This window comes from Solanum dulcamara, chromosome 1 (assembly GCF_947179165.1).
Source record: "Solanum dulcamara chromosome 1, daSolDulc1.2, whole genome shotgun sequence".
Taxonomy (NCBI): Eukaryota; Viridiplantae; Streptophyta; class Magnoliopsida; order Solanales; family Solanaceae; genus Solanum; species Solanum dulcamara.
Window position 1 is genome coordinate 7,702,963 of NC_077237.1, and position 27,535 is coordinate 7,730,497.

General features: G+C 34.4%; 3 protein-coding genes and 1 non-coding gene across 5 annotated transcripts; 2 read left to right on the forward strand and 2 right to left on the reverse strand.

The window, feature by feature from the left end:
• The first annotated feature begins 34 nt into the window (after positions 1-34).
• Positions 35-1,606, forward strand: LOC129900427 (uncharacterized). The gene has a single exon (XM_055975405.1). It carries the CDS (start codon positions 159-161, stop codon positions 1,446-1,448), a length of 1,290 nt encoding a protein of 429 aa, XP_055831380.1. The 5' UTR covers positions 35-158; the 3' UTR covers positions 1,449-1,606.
• A 2,617-nt stretch (positions 1,607-4,223) lies between these two features.
• On the forward strand, positions 4,224-5,670 carry LOC129886675 (aspartate carbamoyltransferase, chloroplastic). The gene has a single exon (XM_055961466.1). The coding sequence runs from the start codon at positions 4,405-4,407 to the stop codon at positions 5,548-5,550; it is 1,146 nt and encodes a 381-aa protein (XP_055817441.1). The 5' UTR covers positions 4,224-4,404; the 3' UTR covers positions 5,551-5,670.
• A 211-nt stretch (positions 5,671-5,881) lies between these two features.
• Positions 5,882-6,008, reverse strand: LOC129904061 (U6atac minor spliceosomal RNA). Its single transcript, XR_008770357.1, has one exon. It is a non-coding gene; the product is annotated as a U6atac minor spliceosomal RNA (small nuclear RNA).
• A 467-nt stretch (positions 6,009-6,475) lies between these two features.
• LOC129900437 (phosphoribosylaminoimidazole carboxylase, chloroplastic-like) lies at positions 6,476-13,431 on the reverse strand. 2 transcript variants are annotated; one of them, XM_055975418.1, is made up of 16 exons: positions 12,845-13,431; positions 12,007-12,216; positions 11,822-11,933; positions 11,630-11,692; positions 11,393-11,531; positions 10,969-11,024; positions 9,989-10,062; positions 9,718-9,865; positions 9,405-9,578; positions 8,969-9,056; positions 8,700-8,816; positions 8,516-8,613; positions 8,295-8,412; positions 8,118-8,212; positions 7,237-7,343; positions 6,476-6,957 (listed from the first exon to the last, which is right to left on the reverse strand). In XM_055975418.1, the coding sequence occupies exons 1-16, from the start codon at positions 13,045-13,047 to the stop codon at positions 6,864-6,866; spliced, it is 1,896 nt and encodes a 631-aa protein (XP_055831393.1). In that variant the 5' UTR covers positions 13,048-13,431; the 3' UTR covers positions 6,476-6,863. The 2 variants fall into 2 exon arrangements, with proteins under 2 accessions (XP_055831393.1, XP_055831388.1); XM_055975413.1 differs by having other exon boundaries at positions 11,822-11,936.
• Positions 13,432-27,535: the final 14,104 nt, after the last annotated feature.

Consider the following 27,535-nt stretch of genomic DNA (forward strand, 5'->3'; position numbering starts at 1 on the left):
ATATCTTATCAATCTTGAAATTCGAAAGGTGCCAAACGGGGACAAAAGAGTAACAAGTTGATAACAAACAAGTGATCAACTTCTACTCTTGTACGTCTGATCATATCATCCTCCTCCTCCTTCAATACTTGCCTCCATTGTTTCTCAACAAAACAAAAATGCCTTCATCACTTTCTCCCACTGAAAACCCATATCTCTATACCCTTTTGGAATCATCTCGTCCTTTTCTCCGAGGAGAATTCGAATCAATCGATAAAGATCTCCCAACCCTTATCGCCGTTTTGCGTTCCGTCGGCGCCGGCGAATGTTGGCATAAGCACGGGAGCTTTCTCGACCACTTAATCGATATCTATAAGATTCTAAAAATCTGGAAAGCCCCAAATTCCGTTTGCCTTTGTGGTCTTTTCCATTCAGCTTATTCTAATTCATATGTAAATCTGGCTATCTTCGATCCATCTACTGGACGTGAAATTGTACGTGGTCATGTCGGTGAAGCTGCCGAGAGATTGATTCATCTGTTCTGTATCGTCCCTCGTCAGCCATTGATTCATGATGATCTGTTGTTTCGGTATACTGATTCGGAGCTTGTTGAGCATCTCGCGTTTTCTCAGGCTTCGTTGAGTAATGCCAAGGAGAAAGGTTTGTTTGATGAAGACGAAGCGTGGAGGAAGAAATTGGTGTCGATTGTGCCGGTTGATGGTATAGTAGTGAAGCATATTAAGACAGGTGAAGATGTGTTGGTTTCCAGGAGACTAGTGGCTGTGTTTCTCCTCATGACAATGGCTGATTTCAGTGATCAATTGTTTAACTTTCAGGATTTGTTGTTTGAGAATTCCAATGGGAGATTGGAATTCACTGGAAACAATTCCCAAACAACTCTATGGCCCGGGGATGGAAAGCCCGGGCTATGGATGAATTCCATATCAAGAATAGGAGCAATTTATACTCTGATAGTAAGAGAAGAAGAAATCTTGATTGAACAAAGGAAGAAAAAATGCCAAAGTGGTGAAGAAGGGGTTATTGTACAAGGTAGAGATGAAGAGATTGATCTTGTTATTCCACCGGTTTTCGACAACTGCACAAGAGTTTTGGATGCAGAAGAGCAAAAAATGGCAAGAGAATTGTATTGGGAAGGTGTTTGTGAAGGGTCTAAGAGAGGTTTAGATTGGGCTGAAGAGAAGTTATTGATGAGTATTGACAACAACCCTTTTGTGGGTGAGCCTCATGTAGTATTGGGGCAAATTTATTTGAGCAAAGGGAAGTTTGAAGAGGCAGAAAAAGAGGCTGAAATGGGGCTAAGATTAATCTTGGAATGGGGAAGTCCATGGGACAAGAGAATGTCTTGGGAAGGTTGGGTTGCTTGGACAAGAGTTTTGTTGATGAAGGCAAAAGACAAGTCTTGGCCACAAAATTCTTGGGGTATTCTCAATTTGGGTCTAGTAAGGTAACAAATAAATGTCTTTTAAGATTTAGTTCAAGTTGGTTTTGTTGTCGTATTCATGTTGAATTCTCTAAAAATTCGCTTATCTATTTTGGAAGATTCTATATGTACCTACCTATTTCATATTAAGAAATAAATCTTTAATTTGTTTTTGTTTGAATTAAATGTCTAAAATTTTGTTCAAGTTAGAGCTTAAGAATATTTTATGGGAGCAACCACCAGAATGGCTATTTTGGGATACCATAAAGCATTTGTTAATGTGTTTTTTAATATGAATATTTAGTCATAATATTATATATATTTGTTAATATATTTTGGCTATTCGCCCGAGCGATAGAAGTTTTTTTTCCAGAATGAATGAGATGGTCAAGGCAAAACGAGCCTTTTATCATTACGATAGATAATAAGTGAAAGTATATGATGTATTAAAAGAAAAAATAGAATAGTTGCCATGTCACGAGTAAAAAGGAACTGTTTGGGATTGAATAAAATCAGCATCCATAGAAGCAATTTGGCAAATCATTTTGGGACGCTTGTTTGAGATTAAGGACCTGTTTAAAATATGAATTGAAGTTGAAAGTTTGTTTGGACGTGTAATTTGAATATATCTATCTATATCATTATAAAAGCATGAATATAAATGTTGATTGATCAAAATATTCATTAAAAGTTAATTGACTTATTTGCCCTTTTCAGTTAAAATATCCCCTATCTAAAAAATTACTAATGGGTATAAATGTAATTTTTTATTACGACTAAACAAAATATATTTCTATTAGAACTAAGTGTTATTGCAGGATACATATTATCCTACTAATTCTAGGAGATATCCTTAATGAGTAAATATTTAATAGTTATAACTTTAATTAATTTCAAAGTCCTGCATATTAACATAATAATTAAATAACAATTATTTTAAAAAATAGTAAATGATAATTTTATCTATTATAGAGTCTTTCAATAAAAGACAAAATTTTTAATTAACAATTCAATGAGATACAACCTCTTGTTATTAACCTTTTTTTCTTAATTCAAGATGATTCGAGACCCAACTCTTGAATCCCTGATCGGATTGGGGTTGAATTTCAATTTGAGTGTTGGATCCCGAGTCAGAAATCAAGGTAAGATCTCGGGTGGGCTGTTAGGGTTGGGTCCTATGTTAGGTGCTAGGGAGAGGTTTTGTGTTGGGTGTCGTAGTAGAATTTCAGATCGAGAGTCGAGGTTGGGTCCCAAGTCAAGTATCAGAGTGGGTCCTTAATTGATCATTGAGGTTGAGTGTCGGAATTGGATTCCGATTCAGATCGGATCCTAGATCAGGAGTTGGTGTCGGAAGTAAGGTCCCGGATCAGTATTGGGTATCAAGTGTCGGGGGCAAGTTTCAAGTTGGATCCAGGCTCGAATGTCGGAATCTAATTATGAGTAAGAAGTCGAGTCTTGGGACGAGTTTTGGGTCGGGGTCCTGGGTCAAGAGTCGGGGTAGAGTCTTGGTTCGGAAGTTGAGTCTCGATTTAGGTGTCGGATGTCGGGATTGAGTCTCGAGTCAAGTGTTAGAATGAGACTCTCGATTAGTCATCATTATTCTTTTTTATATGATAATTAATAAGAAGTAACATGAAAAACACGTTCATACGTACTAATTTTTTCTATAAATATGAAAATCTCATAATTTGTTAAAACTATTTAAACTTCTTCAACTTTTATATAATCTTACGAAATAAGAAAATGATAGTTCATATAAACAAAGTATCTTATTATTGTTCGTAATCAAAGTATGAGAATATCCTAAGGCATCATTTCGTTTCAAAGAAAAAGAACGGAGTAAAATAATTGTAGTAATCTTAGTTTAAGTTCTCATAATATTGAATAGTGCTAACAAAACACACATCAGAATAATATAAAAGAAATTGAACTGGAGAAAAATTGAATTCATCTTTAACATCAAGCCTCATCTAACCAAATTTATTTATATACTATAAGAAAATATCTCAAGGATTTGAAAACATAAAAATATTAAATATTTTATTTTTCAAAATTTTGCTATGTGTGCACTTTTAGTATCTATTTTCATCTCATTAATATAATTTTAAGACACACATATCATAGCAATGCTATTACGTTGATATACTTGGAGACTTGGAGTTATTAAAAATGCAAAATTAAAGGAAAAAATAAAATTTAAGTATTGTCCTAACCATTAAAATACGATTTTTATTTTAATCTACCATGCATTGATTTAAAGGTCTATCTGATCTTTGCATAGCCTATGAGTTCACAAGTCGTTGTACCAATTGTGATATCAATCTTTCTTTTGCATAGTCTCTAATCTTGAAGAATTTTTATCTTATAACCAAACACTTACTTCAATAATTTTTTTCTACGAAGAATGAAGAGGATTTTGTATTTATCAATTCAATCAAATAGATCGAGCAATTATTACATCACCTTTACATCAGTGATTAACTCATATCTACGTCAGAATGGTCCGAGTTTATGTTCAAATTGATGTGACACATATTGAATTTGGAGTCAATTAAATTTTTTATATATTTTTCAAATATATTAATTTGTTAACTATTTTTATTTATAATATTTTTTATGTAATTTTTTCAGATAATGTATCCTGCTCCTTTTGTTCCAATTTATATAACATAAATAAATTTTGAGAGCCAATCAATTTTTTTTAATATTTTAAGTTATTAATTATTAGAATGTATAATATTTTTTATGTAATTTTTAAATATATAATTAAAAAAAATAAAATAATAGCCTAAGATGGAATTCATGGATAGTGGAAATTTCCAAGATTGCCCAAAACCCTAAAACCCCTTCTTTTTTCCTCTGCCTCCTCTCCTTTCGAACAGTTCCGATCTCCGGCGAGCTCATCCCCACTGTTTCCGACGGAACCAAACGTTACTCCTCCTCTACTCGAGCTCCGACTCCTCTCTACGGTGAGTAATCTCAATATGACTATTTCCGCAACATTTTCGTCACATGGAAAAATACTCATGTCACCTCCTAGAAAGAGTTATTCGAAGCAACCTGTGTACTGTAAGTCTATTTACATGTCCAAATCATCATCTGTTGAATTGTTTAATCAATACCGTATGTCAACAAATAGCAACAAATTCCAATGCTCTGCTAGAGCATTGGAGATCGAAAATAAGTCTTCAACTAAGTTTCACCTTGATGATATAATTGAATCTCAGCAATTTGATAGAGAAACTCTCAGTGCCATATTTGAAGTGGCACGGGAGATGGAGAAAATTGAGAAAAAATCGATGGGAAGAAGTGAGATTCTCAAGGGTTATCTTATGGCTACTCTCTTTTATGAACCTTCAACTAGAACTAGGCTTTCATTTGAATCTGCCATGAAGCGTTTAGGTGGAGAAGTATTAACAACAGAAAATGCTCGTGAATTTTCATCAGCAGCAAAAGGAGAGACACTTGAAGATACAATTAGAACTGTTGAAGGTTACTCTGATATCATTGTTATGAGACATTTCGAAAGTGGTGCTGCTAGACGAGCTGCATCGACTGCATCTATTCCAATCATAAATGCAGGAGATGGTCCTGGACAACACCCAACTCAGGCACTTCTAGATGTGTATACCATTGAACGAGAAATAAGGAAACTCGATGGTATAAAAGTTGCTCTTGTTGGTGATCTAGCATACGGGAGGACAGTTCGTTCGCTTGCTCACTTGCTTGCGAAATACCAAGATGTGAAAATTTACTTTGTATCCCCTGATGTTGTTAAAATGAAGGATGACATAAAGGATTACTTGACATCAATGGGGGTTCAGTGGGAAGAAAGTGCTGATTTGATTGAGGTGGCTTCTAAATGTGATGTCGTATATCAAACTCGTATTCAAAGAGAGAGATTTGGAGAGAGGGTTGATTTGTATGAAGAAGCTCGTGGGAAGTATATTGTCGATATGAGTATCGTAAATGCTATGCAGAAACATGCTGTTGTGATGCATCCTTTGCCAAGACTTGATGAGATAACTGTTGATGTGGATGCTGATCCAAGGGCTGCTTATTTCAGACAAGCTAAGAATGGTCTTTACATTAGGATGGCTCTTTTGAAGCTTCTACTCCTTGGTTGGTGAAAGATGCAAACTTTTTTATATTGTGAAACCATGCTTCTTGTCTGGATTCTGCTCTTGTAGAATTCAAGAGTTTTGTTGATCTGTTTTAGCATAAAAGAAAATTGAATCTCAGTCTTTGTTTAAGAAATAGTACATTTTGTTTATGCATTTTGAATAAACTGAAAGAGAGTAAAAGCATCAAATTTGCCCTTCTTATTTTCGGTGTCCGGTACTAGCATTGGTGTCTGAGGCTTCATTCGGGGGAAAGCGCTCCACCAAGAATTTTTTATAGCTATGACTCGAACTCGAGACCTGAGACCTCTAGTTAAGAGTGCACCAAATTCTTTGGTGGTGAAAAATTGGGTACGATCCACCGAAGTGGGTTAGGCTTAACCGGATGCATCCGATAACAAGTAAAGCCCCAAGGCTGTTCACATCTGGTCGGGGGAGAGACAACCATCTCTCCTTTCTACGAACACAAAAGAAGGGATGCAACATGAGGACCTTCTACTATTTGAAAAGGTCTTAATTTGCTCTTTGCTATACCATCCAAACAAAAACACCCCGGTCATTATCTAAAGGTTCAAAAATACCCCTCTTCACTTACGATCGTCCGATGATTTTTTCCATGTGAGACCATTGTTAGTGAAGAGATGTATTTTTGTACCTTCAAGTAACAACAATGGCGTTTTTGTGAGGATAGTATAATGAAGGGCACACTTGAGCATTTTCCAATAGTAGAAGGGCAACCTTGATCCTCTTTTCATTAATAAAATTTGATGCAAATAATGGGCATACAAGATTTTTAAGTTAATAGATAAATAAAGTTCGATGCAAATAAAATATGTATGCCAAAAAGGACAGGTGGTCTTAATGCTATAGGGAGTCTATGCAATGATCTCGGATTGTTATAAATTAACTTACAGTAAGCATGTAAGAAAGCAGCAAAAACTCAATATTCTTGAAATCATATACACCAGAAATGGTAATTGTCATACTTTCAAATTTGAAAGGAGACTAAAATGGTCTATAGAACAGGACAGAAGTTTAGTTTTGAACACTCAAGTCTTTGAGACCTGACTAGAACAAAACAACAACAGATTTTAAACAAAATTCCAAGTAGAAAGCTTGTTCAAAGTAAAATCTTGTATCATGGCTTTTCCTTCATCTGCCTCAAAATGCATTTGCTCCCGAAACAGCACCAATAAAACTTGCTGCTGACCAGTGCTTGTGCAGCTCATGCTATCTAATATATTTGACTATTGTACAATGCAGGTAACACTGTGCTACTACAATTTAGTGAATGTTAGAAACAGCCGGTGCTGAAATAGTTTTTAAGAGTTCAGATACTCTTCATAGCCAACTTTTTCTAGTCTCTCCCCTTTTACCAATACCTCATCTCTCCTGTCCTCTTGATACTGGGCCATCCTACAAGGTGATCATTATGTTCCAAGTCATTCTCATAATCAACCATGTCGAGCAAAAAAATGAGCAAATCGCATTAACCATAGTAATGTTATTACTTCTATCGGAAAAAGTATCTTGAAGTCTTTCATTCTTCCGTTTACTGATATCTCATACTTGCTCTTTTCAAGATTTTCTTTTTTACACTTCAGTTTTCTTCTGATGACTATAAGTAGGTGATGGGAGAAGGGGAAGGGAGGAAATAAGTTTTTACAGGGAAAGATGAGAGGAAGGTTTTATTACCTAGCTTGCAACTTTATGTCGCTGATCCCTAACAATCTTACGGCCAGCAGACCTGCATTTGTGGCGTTGTTGATTGCAACGGTTGCAACTGGGACCCCTCTTGGCATCTACATAAATGAGAGACCAAGATCTTTCAATTGCTATGACCAAAAATGTCTTACAAGCTGTGCGAATAACTGATAAGAAACATCCCCAATTACCAAGTTGTCACTTGTAAGCTTGCTGATTATACACGGGCAGTAAAGCAACAAAAAATATTTGCCCAAAAATACCATTACCATAAGAGCAAGGCTGCATCTAAAGAGTAAAGGAACAAGTAAACATTTTAACTTCTAAAGCATTTCAAAAAGAAAATAGGCATCTAATAGGTCAGGGCGCATTGCCACTAATAGCAGAAAGACGGTTCCATCCCAAGGTGTTAAATTACAGTAAAGCATAGAGCTCTGTTGAAGAGATAAAACTAGGCAATTCACTACAAGTGGAGCAAAATGAATAATGAATTCATGTAGCTGACCAACTAGCTTGGATTGAGGCATAATTGTGTTATAGTACTTGAGCACTAGTCCAACCAAGAATGTACATAGCTATTTTTACCGAGATATTTAATGATAAGAAGTTAAGGACACTTTGTCCTCTAAAAGACAACGTACCATGCATTATTCTTTTGCAATTCTTACCTCTCTTTTCTCTCTCTAACTCAAAATGCTAAATTGTTTATCATTGCTAAGTTTACTTTTTGAAGGAAAAATGCTTATTCTCTCTTGGGTATTTTTCCAGCTAGCACACTCACAAAGGTCATTGAACTTGAAAAAGATATTAAACCACCATAACTACTGAGCTTGACATAACTGAATATTATTGTTCTAGAGTAACAGAAGTACCTGAACAATGGACAATAGGGAATCAAGTCCATCTAATGTGGAAGCCCGTACTGGAACACCAATAACAGGTAGTGGAGTCAATGCAGCAACCATTCCTGCTCAACAAAAAAGGCCACGTTAAGGGTGCATAGAAGACCTACAACAGGGTAAGTTATTTTGTGGAGTAAGACAACAGACCAGGTAAGTGGGCGGCACCACCAGCCCCAGCAATTATTACTTGGATACCACGTTCTCGCGCAGACAAAGCATAAGAAAACATCATCCCAGGTGTACGGTGGGCTGAAACAATTTTTACCTGCATCATTACAAAGTTCTGGGGTAAATACTTCATGGTACATACATTAGAGAAGCCGCCAAAATGAGATGGAAAAGGAGGTGCAATAGTTAATGATAAATACTTCAGCAGGCACATCAAACTCATTTAGAATCTTGGCAGCATCCTTCATAACAGGCAGATCTGAATCAGATCCCATTATGATTCCAACAAGTGGTGCAACTGCATATTGAACGAAAACAAAAATCAAGGTTGTAATATTTACACAGAGAACTTGAATATGTTTATGAAGCACTTTGACAACTAACCAGCAGGCTGGCCATTAACACTGTCTTCATTTAGCATCACTCTTAGCTGTGCTTCCACAATGCCCATAGAAGGGCCAACTATTGTGATGTGTCCCATCTTGCGTTGCCTTCGCATCTCTACAAGTCATTGAAGTATACAGTTTCACTTTTGGTGGTATACTTACATGCTTTTTTTTGTTAATGGGAAAGGGAGTTTAAGGTTACACCAAAAATATATATGAGGAAGGTAAGGACACAAAGTCCACCTATACGAGGTCAAATCCACCAACCTGGCTTGTCATACCAATGAATAGACGCCCCTGGAATTCCCAATGCCCTTCCAATAAGTTGATTAGCCAAAAGAAATCCAGGTTCTCCCTAGAAGCAAAAACACAACGTTAGACAAGCATATGAGAGTTGCTGCTCATGCAACTAGTGTTATGCAAACAACAAATACAAACTTCAAAAATGCACGGGAACATCTGTTTTGAAGATGCAGCATTATTTTAAACACCAATCATCGCACACAAGACGATGTGTTGAATTAGGGAAACAGATGATATAAGCAACTGTCCTTCAGCACATTCATGTGAAAATGCATATTGATAAGGACAGAATGCCCCATGTGTACAAAATTTCCTAAAGCACTCCAACAGTGATCCAGTAATTAGCATTTACTAAACTCATCAAAATTGTGGGGGAATAAAAATTACTAAGAAAGATTACATCGTCTTCCCCCAATATGTTATACATGACTGCAGCAGGAGTTTTCATTGATGGATCACCAAGTGGAAGGCCAACGACAGCCCGCAAATGCTGCTCATATTGTGAAGTGAAGCAAGCCTCAATGGTATGATGCCCACTATTATGAGGTCTTGGAGCTACTTCATTTAGTAAAATCTACAAGAAGTTAACAATTACAGACAGGTTAAGTTTTAACAAATATGAATACTTTTGAAGAGATCTGTGAATACACGAACTGATAAAGTTCCTTATAAAACAAAAATATATCGAATACATGTGGAAAATGGCAGACAACCTGACCATCCTCTGTCAGAAACAACTCAACAGCGAAGACTCCTGCACCTTCTAATGAACTAACAGCTCTGTGTGCAACATCTGTTGCAAGCTTCATAATCTTCCAAGATACATTAGCAGGTGACTTTACGATATGACAAATGTTGTCCCTGTCAAAACACAAAATTCAGTAATCAGGAAATGATGGCACAGTCAAACTTCTGAAAAAGTCCATCCTAACACAAATGATATGAGGAATGATGAATATGCCGGAAAAAGAAGCACAATCAAACCTGTGAATAGTTTCTACAGCAGGGTAGCATGCAATTGAATTATCCCTTCCCCTAGCCACAATCACAGAGAGCTCCTGAAATACAAGGAAATGAGGTTCTTAATTATCTATCAAAATCTTTAAGAGTTAGAAAAGACAGGCAATCCCTGCCTAAGCAGTAGCGGAAGATGGTGATCTCTTCACATGGATTTTTTTTTTGAAATGACCTCTGAAGTATAACGAAACTTCCAGTCTAAATACTAATAAGTCCAAAGATTGCTTAAACAGGAGTAAATATATTAACCTTTGAGCTGATGTTTAATAAATTATTATCTTTCTCAAACAAAGAACAATAAAACAGGACATTGACAAACTTATATTCTCGAACTCCTTAAGCCCAAAACAATTGGAATAATGTGAAACTTCTCTTTCTCAAACTTATTAAGCTCAAAGCTTTCCACTACTAGATTAATCGCAAATAGTCGCTCAACACGGATAACTTGCAAATTCACTTTAGAAGATATATCTAAAGATTGATGGTTCCCTTTTCAACATGTATTAATCCTCAAAAACAAAACCCAAAAATAATTCCCCAGATGACTTGTATATGATTATACCAAACAAAATCAAATCAAGCTACAAGTTGATGTTTTTCGTTGATTTTATGTGAATAAACAGTTTTCCATGAACATCGCTTATTTCAAGAAGGTAGGTTTCCCATCCAGAATTACAAGTTAGGCAAAATCTGCTTCAAATGTATGTTAAGCTAATGATGCCTTCTGAATTAAGGAGGAGAAAGTGGTTGTCTCTTTGACTTTGAGCTTCAAAATAATAGTGTTGAGATCTGACTAACATAACGTATTGGTATAAATAGCACCAGATGAATATCATATCTTGTATAATTGCATAAAGCAAAGACAAATATAGTTCTATTCTTTTTTGTAGAAAGTAATCAGTAAATGCATATACAAAAACCCGCTCAACAATGAAGCAAATTCTAACCTTCACAAATGGAGCCCATTTCTCAACATATAAACCACGATCATATCCTCCAAGTGCTGAAAAAGAAATTGAACCACACATTATTACGGCCCGATTAAGCTTCAATCTAGAACAAACAAATTAACGAAGTAGGGTATCATACATTCATACAGAGAGAAAAAATGGAAATTTTGATTCTTAACCAAAAAAGTTTTCCAACTATTATTAGCAGATGATGTTTCCCTGAGATAGTATCATTCAATATAAAGCCCATAAATGTGTTAACAAATCTCCATGTGACTTCAATTTCGAACACAGATTAAATAAGAAACTCCCGGAAACTATATATCTAATCATTTTCTCCCAAAGCCTTATTTTTGCACTTGGATAAAAATTTAAGAAGCAAAGGAAATACTTAGCAAATTTGTTCAGATTGGCATAGTACCATTAACAGCAGAGGAGAGCTGCTCCTCACTTTTCGCAACAGCATTGCCACGCCCATCATATGCCAACCTCCTGCTCTTTATCATAAGAGGATAACCAAACAGGTCCCCTGCTCGTCTAGCACTTTCAAGGTTATCAATCTGTTTTGTGTTATAATTCCCGTATAAATGAGAATTATCAAATTTATATTAAGGGGGAAGATAAATAAAAATAGCAATTCTTGCCACCACATGCAAACCTGCATAAACTTAGGAAGTGGGATACCGTGACGAGAAAAGTGGACCTTCTGAAGATATTTATCCTGTTACAAGAGAAGATAAATTAACCAAGCAAAGAATTGTTGTTAGTATGAGTAGCCAATGAAATAATCTTAGCATTGCAGAGCAATTGACCTTCTTTCATCCAAACTAAGACATATTAAAAGACTAACCTGTATTATGCGAATAGTCGAAGCCTTGGGTTGGCAATCCACACCTTGTTGCTCAAGCTTCTCAAGTGTGGCAACATCAACATGCTCAATCTCAACAGTTAGCACTCCACACCTGCTATATGACATCCAAATTGGCTAGTTTCAAAAATCAAAATCCATAAACATATGATTAGTAAATACCCAACCTTTTCCCAAATTCTTCAACTGTGGCACTATCATCATAGCTTCCCACCACATGTTGATGTGCTAGTGCACTAGCCGGACAATTCTCCGTTGGGTCCAAGACAATCACTTTGATTGCCATTTGGGATGCTGCTTCACACAGCATACGACCCAACTGCCCTCCTCCCAAAACACCCACAACCGTTTCTGATAGTCCATGGACGGCTGAACGACTGCAACAAATTTGGCAGTTAGACACGTTCCAGAGCACCATCAACAATAACAAAAGTAAGTTAGAAATGGCACTCACTTTTGAATTTTGTCGTCCTATATTAAAGATACGTAGAACCTACCAAAATGTTTTTTAATCTTGTGGTCTTAAAACATGTTAGGTGGAAACTTGGAACTAAAGAGTTGTAAAAAGAGAAAGAGACATTCTTTCGAAAACGGACTAAAAAGGGAAGTAAAACACACAATTGAAACAATATGAACAGTGAAGCTTTTTCTTAGCAACATTCACGAAGAGTGCAGTAACATATAAACGCCAAAGTGCAAGAAGTGGCCAGAATAGGTATAAAATCTCAAAAAGAAAAAGGAACACGTCAATTTCAATTCATTACATAAACTCATAAAAAAAATTACTAACCAATAATATATAAAAGATTCAAACATTAATGATTCTTGAACAACCCCATATCAAATTAAACAAGAAAAATCTTTACAGAAACACATACAAAAATTACTAGTCACTAACATATTAAAGCTACATTCTTGAGCAACCCCATATCAAATTAAACAAAAAAATCTTTCAATTCATAGCAGAAATTCATAAATATTTTAAAAAGAAATATCAAAAAGTACCTGGGTGAGTTATGTAGAAATTCCAATGAAGCTCTACATATAGGAGAGATATTCTGAGCTTGTTGTTGCAATGGTGAAAACAAATCACTCTGATTTTTAATCACGGTACGAAAAAGGACCCTCTTTTGAGAAAAATTTGCAGAAACAACACAGATTTTTTGATGGATAGAATTAGTTGGGAGAGTGTTGTTTAGGCTCAACATTGCCCTCCAACTATTTGATGAATTACAACTGACTCTAATGAAACAAGGAAAATAACGATACAAGACTGAAATATAAGATAGAGAATGAGAGGGATGAGAAGCTCAGATTTCTCAGAATTGGGCATGAGAGACTCAGAGAATTTCCATACAAAAATAGCCTACCCTTTGCTACTGCTATCATTTCTTTTATAGTTAACTCATGCTGCTCACTTGCTCTCAGATTCCTTCACGCGCTTTACCCCACCTTAAATTCGAAATCAGCTAAAAATAAAATAAAATTGGCCTTCTTGGCCTTCTCTTCACTTGCAAGACAAGGGAGAGCAAGACCACTACTGTGTAAGCTACTGTGCTAGGGTTTGCTATACCTAAGAAAAGGGAGGCTTGGATGGTTGTTACCGATATATTGTAATGTATTGTTAGTTTAAATATAATATTTATTTTAATTGTTATTTATATTTTATTATATCATATTATTTAAATTCATTGTTAGATAATAATGAAAAAATCCATTTTATTTAATAATTGATTTAGTGTGTTCGCATCGTTATTTTAATATTTTCTTTTTATTTTATCTTTATCTATTATTTAATAATTATATTTCATCTTCTATCCTACCTTTTCAAGGTAAATCTACCCCGTACCCTACTTTTCTTGTAAGTTTTATCATTCATATCATGGATGTGTGACATTATGTAATGATGGAGAATGATACAATCTATTCAAATACTATATTCATTAAAACAATACAATACGATATATTATGAAACGATACATAACAATCCTACGTCCAAGCGCACACGCAAGTGTACGTGATCTAACAAGTAATATAGTAGCTCTTTCGAGCCTGATATCGAACCCACAGAAACTTTATGACAACCATTTATTTCTGTTTAAAGGACTATACCGATTATATGTGTTGTGAGAAACTGAGATAATGCTATCACTAAATCATTTGCTTTAAGAAAAAAAACTACTACTACTACAAGAGTTACGCAGAAAATCAGGTTATGAAAAATCTAGGGCTATAGCATAGAATGAAGTCAAACATAATATTTTCCACTTTTAGTCTTAGATGAGGTGTTTAACTACTGATTTATAGGGTTACTAATACAATCATGGTCTTCCGACCTCTAATTGTCTATCTTTATCGACAGCCTAACTACATCGTTGAGCGGGGATAGACATGAATCAATAAAGACACATTAAGCTATTGCCCTATTTATTAACCAAACGTGGTATACAAGTAAGTGTCACTAGCATCTTGCATACAAATCACCCTAAGTTACCCTAGCATGAACACGTTCCCCACATTCTTTGTTCTATCTCCTCGTCTTCTTCCGAATTCAAGGTAGACAACACATGTACTCTAATGCTGGCCAAACATTACAATAGTTAAAACGAAAATGTAGGAGTAATTATAATTAACAACTCATCATCGACAAAAGAGTAGATCGTATTATGTCATAGCTTCATAGCTACAGCCCCAGAATAAGAGCGCTTAGCCACTCATGTTCAATAAATATCCACAATGCATTAGTTCATACACTTTAATCTTCAAAAGAAAAGAGAAGAAAAGAGAAACCTAAAGTGCGTGTACCCTCGTCTCAGTGTTCTTTCAAAAGCTATATGAACCCCCTCTAAAAAGCCTTAGGGTTCTATTTATAGGGTTTTTAAAATAACCCTCCAATCCTAAGTTGGCCCGGACTTGAATAGAAAAATTTGAACTTTGGGGCTCTATTGGTGCAACGCGCCAGGGTTGTGCCAGAAAATTCCTTCAATAGTTTCACCCCTGGCGCGGCGCTCCAGCAGTGCGCCAGGAACGCCTCTCAGTGTTTACCCTTTGGCGTGATGAGCCAGCAATGCGTCCAAGATGATCCTCTGTAGTTTATGCCCTGGCGCGGCGCGTCAGGGCTGCTTGTCCCATTTTTCGCTCGCTTCTTCTTCCGTTCAACTTGCACTTCTTTTCATTACTTCTTCCGAGTACTGACTTGTCTCCAAGAATCGTGCAATCATTACACACACCTTAGTGCAATCTTGTTCTTCATTCTATCTAAAACATGCAATTATGAGCACATAAATATGCTCTAGATGACCATCCAAACAAAGTGTAAGTGAAAAAGCTATACTCTTTCCCTGGTTTAAAATTTTTCCCTTAGTTTTTTCAATAACTTTTTTTAATAAAAAATAAAACAAAAAATAGTATCATACTCTAAAACAACATTTAACAACTATTGATTTCTTTTATTCTAACTTTTATCATTGATCTCATTGCTATCATCTGTTAGAGCCGTTAATATGGACTAGATCCGTTGGGTCGGTCCGATCCAATCCGTGATTGTATAGGCTTTGTCCTTCATTAAAAGAATCTTTTTAAAGTCTTTACTTATTTGCAAGGATAACAATTCCAAAATTTAGTACTTTAAAATTAACTAAAATTTTACTTCTTAAACTCTTTCCTTATTTGAACTGTATTAAAAGTCCTAACAACTTTAAAATCAATTATAATTTTATTAACTTGTAGCAATCCTTTCTTTATTATACTGACTATACGAAAAAGTTGAAAGAAAAACATGTTCGTTTGTGAGAAAAAAATGTACAAGGAAACGTACAGGAAAACATATATATTTATGGGTTAGTTTATTTGGAACATCATATCATTCCAATATTAATAAATAATTTATAAAGAAAAATTAAGAATATTGAATATTTGGGTGATTCTTTACAGGGTAAGAGTTAGGAGGAAAATTAATAATTAAAAATTCTAAAATATATGGTAAAACTAAAATAATAAAAAATAAAAGAGATAATATAATATAAAGGATGATTTTGAGCAAAATGTAGTACTAAGAAAATTTTGAGACGAAGGATAATTTTGAGTTAAATAATAAGGTAATAATATTATATGTTAGGATAATTTTGAATTAAATAATAAGATAATAATAATTTATGCTATTAAATTTTTTACTTATTTGTAAAATGTATGAACTCTTAATATTTATGATAATTTAAAATTAATTATTTTTGGCAAAGTAAACAACCCTAGCACATATAGAAGTCTTATTCCTAACACAGTTAGAAAAACATTGACTACAGAAAACACGAAAAATATGAGATACCCTTCACTCATAATGAATATTCACACCAGCAATACTTAAGGGCTCGATCAATCTATTTATATTATCTATCTATCTATCTATCTATCTATATATATATATATATATATATATATATATATATATATATATATATATATATATATTATTATTATAAAAACATGAATATAAATGTTGATTGACCAAAATATCCATTAAAAATTGATTTACTTATTTGCCCTTTTAAGTTAAAATTCTCTCCATTTAAAAAATTATTGATGGGTATAAATGTAATTTTATACTAGGACTAAACAAAATATATTTCTATTAGGACTAAGTTTATTGTAGGATACATATTATCCTATTAATACTAGGAGCTTAATTGTTACCGGCCAGAGCTCCTAGCCCTTTTGATTCTGTTTTATCTCAGTTAAACTTATGAGTAGGAATTTCTATGTGCTTAATAATATTGGTCGACCAAAATATTCATTAAATATTGAACGACTTTTATATCCTTAAGGAGTAAATATTTAATAGTTATAAATTTAATTAATTTCAAAGTCCTACATATTTGCATAATAATTAAATAACATTTAAAAAATATTAAATGACAATTTTATCTATTGTAGAAAAATAGTAAATGATAATTTTATCAATTATGGAAACTTTCAATAAAGGCAATGTTCAATCAACAATTCAATGAGATACAACCTTCCATCGTTAACCTTTTTTCCAAAATTCAAGATGATTCAAGACACAACTCTTAGATCCCGGATCGGATTTAGATCGGATCAAAATCTGAGTGTCGGATCCCGAGTCAGAAATCGAGATAAAATTTTAGGGTATCAGGGTTGGGTCCCGACTTAGGTGTTAGGGTGGGGTACTTAATTGATCGTCGGAGTCGAGTGTCAGGATAAGATCCCGGTTCAAAAGTCAGATCTCGTGGTTAGAAAGTCGGGTCCCAATCAAAAGTTGGAGTTAGGTCCTATGTCGGAAGTTGGGATCGGGTCTTAGGTCGGATTCGGGGTCAGATCCTGGTTCGCAAGTTAGATCCAAGGACTGATGTCAGAGTCGAATCTCGAGTCAGAAGTTTGGTCGGGTCAGGATTTTGAAGTCGGGATCGGTCTCGTATCGGATGTTAGGATCGAGTGAAGTCAGATTCGGGTTAAAAAATCGGGTGCAGGATCGAATTTCAGGTCGAAAGTCGGGTCCCGATCCAGGATTCAGTTTGGGTCCTAGGTCGGGAGTTGGTGTTAGAAGTACGGTTCTGAATCAGTGTCTGGTGTCAGGTGTCGAGGTTGGATGTCGAGGTCGAGTTTCAAATTGAGTTCAGAATTGAATATCGAGATCAGATCTTGAGTCAGAAGTCGAATCTCAGATGAGTCCTGGAACAAGTGTTGGATCGGAAAATGGGTCAGGAGTCAGGGTCAAGTATTGATTCAGAAGTAGATTCCTGATTTATGTGTCGAGTGTCGAGGTCGGATGTCGGGGTCGAGTTTCGAATCGGGTGTCGGGATGAGACTTCAAATTAGTCATCAAAGTTCTTTTTTGTTTGATAATTGATAGGGAGTAACGTGCAAAGTAGGTTCATAGACACTAGTATTATTATAAAAGCACAAATATAAATATTGATTGACCAAAATATCCACTAAAGTGATTTACTTAATTGCCCTTTTAAGTTAAAATTTCCTCCATCTAAGAAATTATTAATGGATATAAATGTAATTTTATACCACGACTAAACAAAACATATTTCTATTAGGACTAAGTTAATTATAGGATACATATTATCCTATCAATACTAGGAGCTTAATATTAAATTTATTTCAAATAAATTATGAGTTAGGAATTTTTACACATTTTATAATATTGGTAGACCAAAATATTCATTAAATATTGAATAACTTTTATATCCTTAAGGAGTAATTATTTAATAGTTATAACTTTAATTAATTTCAAAGTCCTACATGTTTGTATAATAATTAAATAGTAATTATTTTTTAAAAAATAGTAAATGACAATTTTGTCTATTATAGAAAAATAGTAAATGTTAATTTTATCTATTATAGAGTATTTCAATAAAGGGCAAAATGTTCAATCAACAATTCAATGAGATACAACCTCCTGTCATTAGCCTTTTTTCCTAAATTTAATATGATTCAAGACCCAACTCCTGAATCACTAGTCGAATCAGAGTCGGATCTCAATTTGAGTGTCAGATCCCGAGTCAAAAATTGAGGTAAAATTTCAGATCTAGAGTCGAGATTGGGTCCCAAGTCAAGTATCGAAGTGGTTTCATAATCGATCGTCGGGGTCGAGTGTCGAGATTGAATTCCCGTTCGAAAGTCAGATCTCGTGGTCGCAGATTCAAAAGTCAAGTCCCGAAGTGAGAGTTAGAGTCGAATCCTAGGTCGGAAGTCGAAATCAGGTCCTAGGTTAGGAGTCGGGGTCGGGTGTCGAGGTCAGATCATGCAAGTCAGGTTTAGGGTCTAATATTGGGGTAGGATCTTGGATCGAAAGTCGTGTAGGATCAAGAGTCGAAAATTGGGGTCGGGTTTCATGTCAGATGTCAGGGTTGGATGGAATCAGATCTCGATTTGAAATTTAAGTGCAGGGCAGTATCGGGAGTTGAGGTTGAGTCTTGATTCAGAAGTTGTCACGACCTAACCCACTGGGCCATGCAGACATCCACTATACACCCTAAGTAGGAGAACCCTTACCATTCTAGGAAAATATTGCGGAAGTTAAAATCAAATACTTGGACAATTTAACCAAAAATTTCTAAGGAAAACTATATTTAATCTGGCTTATACAAGGTTATATAAAACCCCGAACGATGCTGATCTAAACAGGTACAAGAGCTGCTAAGAGTAAAAATAAATTAAAGATCAATGACCCAGCTTTCACCAAGAGAAGGGAAAAATAGAAGTTGCTGAAGGATTGCCTTCGTCTTCACTTAGGAGACATAACTGACTCTGCAACTAGACTATGCTAAGTGGCGTAGCAAAAGTAGTATCATCCAAACAATACGTACTAGTAGGCATCATTGTTCAATCTGCTACCCACCGCATAATATATGAACAGAAAAATAAGAGATATCATAATAATTAAACTTTATCATATTGTTCATCCCAACCAAATAAGTACACTCCTTACTCCCACCTTAAGGTGTTCCTCACTCTAAATTTCAGAGTTCCACAATCATTCTAGTTACAATTTAATAACCGTGGGTTTAAGCCCACCATACCACTGTTCATTTACTATAACAATCCCCACCTAACAACCTTAACCACTCAATGATTTCACCCACCCATCACTAGTCCTAGTCCAACTATCTTACAACATAAAATATATCCCTCTCACAACCACACTCTGCTAACTCATCCGAGTTATAGGTAGCCACTATCCTTACCCCAGTTATTCATGGACATCACAATGATAAATTCTCTAGTAACTAGAAGCCATAACTTCTCTGTGTACAATTATAGAATACGATTATACCATATAGATCACATCCAGGCCTAATAGGGCCATTATCTTATTCATAAATTAGTTTGTTTCAAGATCATCACCCTTATTAACCAATACCCCTCAACTCAAGTTTCGTTTATAGGTCCTTAGTCCAGGGCTCGTTTACCACTAACCTTATTAGTTCATGGAAGTACAGATATCACCAAGTCCAACCACATTCAGTAATATCACAACTCAATAGTTTCGACATGTTATAGCTTCACACAAGGGTCTTCTCATTGGACCTACAAACAATCAACTTTGTGTCGAAATGTGACACTCGATCCAAATATGTATCGAAATATGACACCCAATCCAATTATGTGTCGAAAAGTGACAACCGATCCAAATATATGTCTAAAAGTGACACCCAATCCAAGCATACCACAATCATAATTACATTCAGTATTTACAGCATTTATATCACCAAGAACAGGTTCATCACTAAAAACAGGCTAGCAAGTGATTATTTCATACATAATCTAGTATGTTTCCCTATTTATACACATACATGCATATCATGAAGCAATTTAACAAGTCTATGAACACATGCGGGAAACTAGACCATCACCTACACTACCAAACCTTTAAGGTTTATCAACAATCTCTACTTAGTTTATAGTCCTGTATACAACACTATACCCGTTATCAAATAACCGCCTATATGCAATAATGTCACCACTAAAATACTTTGCCAAATCATTACAACACCTTTTTATCAGGTCACATTCGAATCAAACACCCACACGACCAAATTTCTACCAGTGATCGGTGACCCACAACTTAATTATATGATTTCTCATTAAATTTTTTTCTACACTACGCAGTAGGTATAGACTTACTACTCAAAAAAGAGAAGTCTAACCTACCTGGGCGCCAAGCAATCCATAGAGAGATAGTGATATTGAAGCCATTAATCCTCAACGTCCTACGGTAAGACCGGATTGAATTCCACCGGCTGAAGCCTTTCTAATACAAAGATTCCCTCCCCTCTTCTCCCCAGGTCAGGGTTTTGCAGAAACCCTCGCTTCTAACCTCCACTTGGGAGAAGTGGGGAAAATAAGAAAATTCGCAACTTAAGTTATGTCCCATGACTTTCGCTCTGACGGCCGCCTCCCCGGCGGGATCATCCCGCTTTGGCAGGGTGGTGGGACCCAGTCAAGCCAAATTATTGCGAATTTCTTTTTAATCATGATTAACAATGGCTCAGGTCGTTATAGAAGTTGAGTTTCGATTCAGGCGTCGGGTATCGAGGTCAGATGTCGCGGTCGAGTCCCGAGTTGGGGATCGAAATGGGATTTTGAATTAGTCATCGGTGTTTTTTTTGGTATGATAATTAATAGGGAGTAATGTGCAAAGCATGTTCATAGACACTAGTTACTATATTAAAAGTATGAAAGTCCTCAAAAATGATATTAATTGATTTTTTTTATCATTCATTAAAAGACTCAACAATAGACAACACTATCATTTACTATTTCTTCAAATTATTATTTAATTATTTTTATAATATTAATTCCTAAAATATTTTTGGAGTTCTTTTTAGTTTATGAATCATGTATGTCCTAACAAAGTTTTGGAAAAAATGGAAACTCACGTATGTCCTTGAGGCATGGTTTCCCCCTCCTTTTTTTTCCTCCTTTTTTTTGTGATTTAGAGTTATTTCTTTTAACCTATATATATAGTCGTTCATCTTGATGTTTAACTAATAACATTTAGTTTTTCCACTTCAATTATGAAATGGTGTTTAAATTTTTAGAGTCGAATTATTTTTTTTAACACAATTTTTATATGTCTTTTAATTATTTTAAATTGTTAATCACTGTCGTTTATCTACATCGTTTAACCAACAAGGCAACTATATGTAGTCTTTTTTTCTCAATTTATGTTACAGTGTTCAGATTTTGAGAGTGAGTCAAATAATATATTTTACCGCAATTTTTATATGTCTTTTAAATATTTTAATTATTAATCATTATAACTTATAGTAATTTTTATTTAGTTTTAAAATATAGAAAAATTATTTTACAAAAGTTAAAAGATTTTATGTCTAAATATACTGTCAAAATTAAGAAATTTGAATCTCAAAAAGCAAAAATGATCATATACTTGAGAGAAAATGAGTATATATTTTGTGGTGCACAATGTATGTCGTCTATTAAAATATTCAGCAACTGGATGTCTATCCCTTTCTACTTCTTTCCTACCCACTATCTTCCTATCTTCCTAAATTGGCTATAAATAGCCAATGTATTTGCACAATTCTACACACGAAATTCTCTTAAAATCTCTCTCTTTCTCTTACTATTTCTTTGTCCTTTATTCTTAATTTGCTAAGTTTATTTTATAACACGTTATTAGTATGAGCCTCTATTACTTCGAGCTATTTTAAAAAGGTAACAAAAGGGTAAGAATTTTATTTTCTTAAAATGTCGAATATCTCTAAACTTGAATTTGTTGTTCTTGATATATATGGAAAATGCTACTCATCATGAGTTCTAAATGCCGAAATACACTTAGAATCGATGAGTCTAACAGACATCATCCACATGACATCTAGTCAAGATCGTGTCAAAGTCATGATATTTTATCCGCCACATCTTGACGAGAGGTTAAAATTACAGTACCTCACATTAGAAGACCTCATAAAACTGTGAAAGAATCTAAAAGAAAAATATGACCACATGAAGTTGGTCATCCTTCCATAGGAACGTCATGATTGGCTTAATCTAAAATTAATGGATTTTAAAAATACAATTGAATATAATTCTGCCTTGTTTAGAATTATAGCAAAGTTAAATTTATGCGGAGAAGAAATCACTGAGCAAGACAAACTTAAAAAAACATACTCTATATTTTCACCCGCGAATATGCTCTTACAGCAACAATATTGCGAAAAGAGTTTTAAAAAATATTCTGAATTACTTTCTCACCTTCTTATTATTGAACTCCACAACGACCTGTTAATGAAAAATCATGATAGTCGGTCCGTTGGTTCTTTGCCACTTCCTGAAGTGAATCAGACAAACTATAACCAATGAGAAAGAGGTAATGACCCCAGTAATGGTTGAAGAAGAAATTATAATCATGATAATCGGCTGACAACGAGAAATGATCAGCAATATAAAAAGAAGAGTGATAAATAAGAAGCTATACCAAAGAAAAATTCAGAAAGTATATGTCATTGATGTGGAGGTATGGGACACTAGTCACGGACCTGCCAGTCATCAAAACATCTGGTTCAGCTATATCAGGCATTCTTGAAGAGGACAGAAAATAATCCAGAGACAAACTTTATCTCTGAAGATAATATTGAGCCTATGCATCTGGATGTAGCTGATTTCTTCTATTTCTCAAAAAGAAATATGAATATTGATAACCCTGATAATATTTAAATAATTTTTTTTCATTTATATGTACTAAATCATATGTTTATATTTTTCTAATTTATGTAAATAAATAAAATTTGTATAATGAGCCATGTTTTAATTATAATATTTACTTTATTTCTTTTTTAAGAAAAATATGGATATGCCTCAAATTTTATTTGAATCAATAATCAATCACGAGGATATTTGTGTAATTGATAGTGGAACGACTCATGCTATTTTTAAAGACGAGAAATATTTTTTCTACTTGCTTAGAAGAAAAGCAAATGATACTATAATTTTTGGTAATTCAAAAATGATTGAAGACTCCGGAAAAGCTACTATATTTCTACCTAAGGGGACAAAGATTGTTATAGAAGATGCAATATTCTCTTCTAAATCCCCCAAAAATTGGTTAAGTTTTAAAGATATCCGCAGAAATGGATATCGACACTAAATGAAATGAATATTGAATACCTTAGTATAACCAAGAGTGTCTCAGGCCAGAAACATATTTTGGAAAAATTACCAACCTTGTCGGTTGGCCTATATTATGCAAAAATTAATGTAATTAAAGCACATTTGATTGTAAACCAGAAGTTTACTGATGTAAATATATTTGTGCTATGGCATGATCGAAATTCGTCCTAGAACAATAATGATGGACGAATTCTTTGAAAATTCAACTGGACATTCGTTAAAAAACCTAAAGATTCTTGTGAACGGTGAATTTTCATGTGCTGCTTGTTATCGATGAAAATTAATTGCCAGACCATCAACCCTGAAGGTTGGAATTGAATTTTCTTACTTTTTAGAGCGTATACATGAGGATATATGTGGACCTATTCATTCACTTACTAGATTATTTAGATATTTTATGATCCTAATAGATGTATCATCAAGATGGTCTCATGTGAGCCTCTTATCATCTCGCAATCTAGCATTTGCGAAGTTGTTAGCACAAATAATAAAATTAAGAGCTCAATTACCAGATTATCCAATTAAGGCTATTCGTCTTGATAATGTTGGAGAATTTACATGCCAAGCTTTTGATGATTATTGCTTATCAATTGGGATAAAAATTGAACATCTTGTTGCTAATGTTCATACTCAAAATAACCTTACAAAGTCATTTATTAAGCACCTACAATTGATTGAAAGATCTCTACTAATGAAAATAAAATTGTCAATTATTGTCTGGGGTCATACTATCTTCGATACAGCAGCACTTGTACGTCTTAGACCGATAAATTATAATAAATACTCTACTATCATAATTAGTGTTTGGTCATGAGACAAATATAGCCCATCTATGAAGGTTGGACATATATGTTGGGTTTGACTCACCCTCCATAATTTACTACCTTGAGCCGTTGACAGGAGACTTATTTACTGCTCGATTTGCAGATTGTCGGTTTAATGAAATAACTTTTCCGCAATTAGGGGGAGATAAAAAGGAATCCGAAAGAGAAATTGCGTGGAACATTTTATTACTATCTCATTTTGATCCACATACCCGCACATGTGGACAGAAAGTCAAAAAGATCATCCAGTTACAAAAAATAGCAAATTAAATTTCAGATGCATTTATTGATTTAAAACGGATAATTAAGTCACATATCTCTGCAGTGAATGTGCCTATCCGGATTGATGTCCCAAAAGGACTATCTACTAGTATCATAACTTCTGAATTCTAAACACGCCTAAAGTGTGGTAGATCATTGGGTTCAAAGGATAAAAATTCTAGAAAGAGAAGCGTGAAAAATAATAAAGATGATACTACAAAAGAACCTCCTGAAGAAGGTCAAGATTTGAGTAATCCTGATATTCCTGAAGAAATCAGTTAACCCGAGACTCAAGTGAATGAAGAATTTTTAATAAGTTCTACCGATGATAAGATAAATTTAGATCGATCAAAAATCACGATTGATAATATTTTTGCATATAATGTTGCACTTAACATAATGTAAGATAGTGAAAGTCTTGAGCCTAAATTCGTAGAAGAATGTGGACGTAGATGTGATTGGTCAGAATGGCAAAAGAAAATTCAATCAGAATTAGACTTACTTGCTAAACGCGAGGTTTTTGGACCTACAGTCCAAACCCTTGAAGGTGTAAAATCAGTTGGCTATAAATGAGTTTTTGTGCGAAAACAAAATGATTAAAGGAAAATTGTAAGATATAAGGCACGCTTTGTTGCACAAGGATTCTCTCAAAGACCCGGAGTCAACTATGAAGAAACATATTCACCTGTTATGGATGGAATAAGTTTTCGATATCTCATCAGTCTAGCTGTACATAACAATCTTGAAATACATCTAATGGATGTAGTTACAACTTACCTTTATGGTTCACTTGATAATGAAATTTACATGAAAATCTCAAAAGGATTAAAATTGCCTGAAGCAAGTACTAAGTCTTAGGAGATATACTCAATCAAATTGTAAAGATCATTATATGATCTGAAATAATCAGGGCGTATGTGGTATAACCGCCTTAGTGAGTACTTGATAAATGAAGGTTATATAAATGATGTCATTTGTCTATATGTTTTTATTAAAAAAATAAAATCAGAGTTTGTTATGCTCTCTATTTATGTTGATGACATAAATCTCATTTGAACCCCTGAAGAGGTCCCAAAGATGATTGAATATCTAAAAAAAGAATTTGAGATGAAAGATCCTGGAAAGACAAAACTTTATCTGGGTCTACAAATTGAACATTTAGCAGATGAAATCTTTTTTCACCAATCTGCCTACACTGAGAAAATATTAAAATGATTTTATATGGACAAAGCACATCCATTAAGTACTCCAATGGTTGTTCGGTCACTTGAAGTGGACAAAGATCCATTCTGACCTCCAGAAGAGAATGAAGAACTTCTTGGTCCTGAAGTACCATATCGCAGTGCTATTGGTTCACTTATGTATCTTGCTGATGCAACCAGACCTGATATAACACTTTCTGTTAATTTGCTGGCAAAGTATAGTGTATCACCAACGCGAAGACATTGAAACGGTATCAAACATATTTTGCGATATCTAAAGGGTACCATTGATATGGGTTCGTTTTATACTAACAAAGGTTGTGCAGATCTTAGTGGTTATGCAAATGCAAGTTATTTATCAGACCTACGTAAAGCTTGATCTCAGACATGCTATTTATTTGCACACGGAGGAACTACTATATCATGGCGATCTACAAAGCAGTCTATTGTTGCCACTTATTCAAATCATGTTGAAATAATAGCAATTCATGAAGCAAGTAGATAATGTGTGTGGTTGAGATCGATGATACAGTTCATCAAAGAAAGATGCGACCTAGAAAATGATGTCAAAGTACCCACAATTATATTCGAAGACAATGCCACGTGTATAGCTCAATTGAAAGGTGGCTTCATAAAAGGAGACATAACAAAACATATTTCACCAAAATTATTCTTCACATATGATCTCTAGAAAAATGGTGATATTGATGTACAACAAGTTCGTTCGAGTGATAATCCTGCAGATTTATTCACAAAGGCATTACCAACATCAACTTTTGAGAAACTAAGATATAAAATTGGAATACATCGTCTCCAAAATATCAAATGACATTTTCATCAAGGGGAGTAAAATATGCGTTGTACTCTTTTTCCCTTAACCAAGGTTTTGTCCCACTGAATTTTCCTGATAAGGTTTTTAATGAGGCAGCAATCAAGGCGTATTACCAGATGTGTGTACTCTTTTTCCTTCACTAGGTTTTTTTCCACTGGATTTTTTCTAGTAAGGTTTTAACGAGGCACAATATCTATGGATGTTCAGGATAACTATATATATTGTTTCTTGTAAAGTTTTTAATGAGGTACATTACACATGGACATCCAAGGAAGTGTGGTAAAATATTCAGCAAGTGGATGTCTATCCCTTTCTACTTTTTCCCTACCCACTATCTTCCTATCTTCCTAAATTGGCTATAAATAGCCAATGTATTTGTACAATTCTACACACGAATCTTTTGAAATCTCTCTCTTTCTCTTACTATTTCTTTCTTCTTTATTCTTAATTTGCTAAGTTTATTTTATAATATCTTCGCCCTTTTTATACTTTTAAAAAGAGTTTATAATTTGATTATCTTCTAATATTTAGGACTTTATATATTCATAGAGAAAGTAATTATTTCTCAAAACGTATTCAACTAACTTAACACCTTGTTTGGATAGTTGTCACCTATTTTATCATATTATATTATTAGGTTAAATATAATGTTTGTTTTGATTGTTACTTAAATTTTATTATATCGTATCGTTTAAATTCATCATTAGGCAACGACGAAAGGACCCATTTTGTATAATGATCGATTTGGTGTAATCGCGTCGTTACCTTAATATTTTCTTCTCGTTTTGTCTTTACTTATTATTAAATTATTCTATTTTATCCTTTACCTTACCTTTTGCAAGTAGCTCTACCCGTACCCTACTTTTCTGATAGGTTTATCATTCAAATTATGTACATGTGACATTATACAACGACGAAG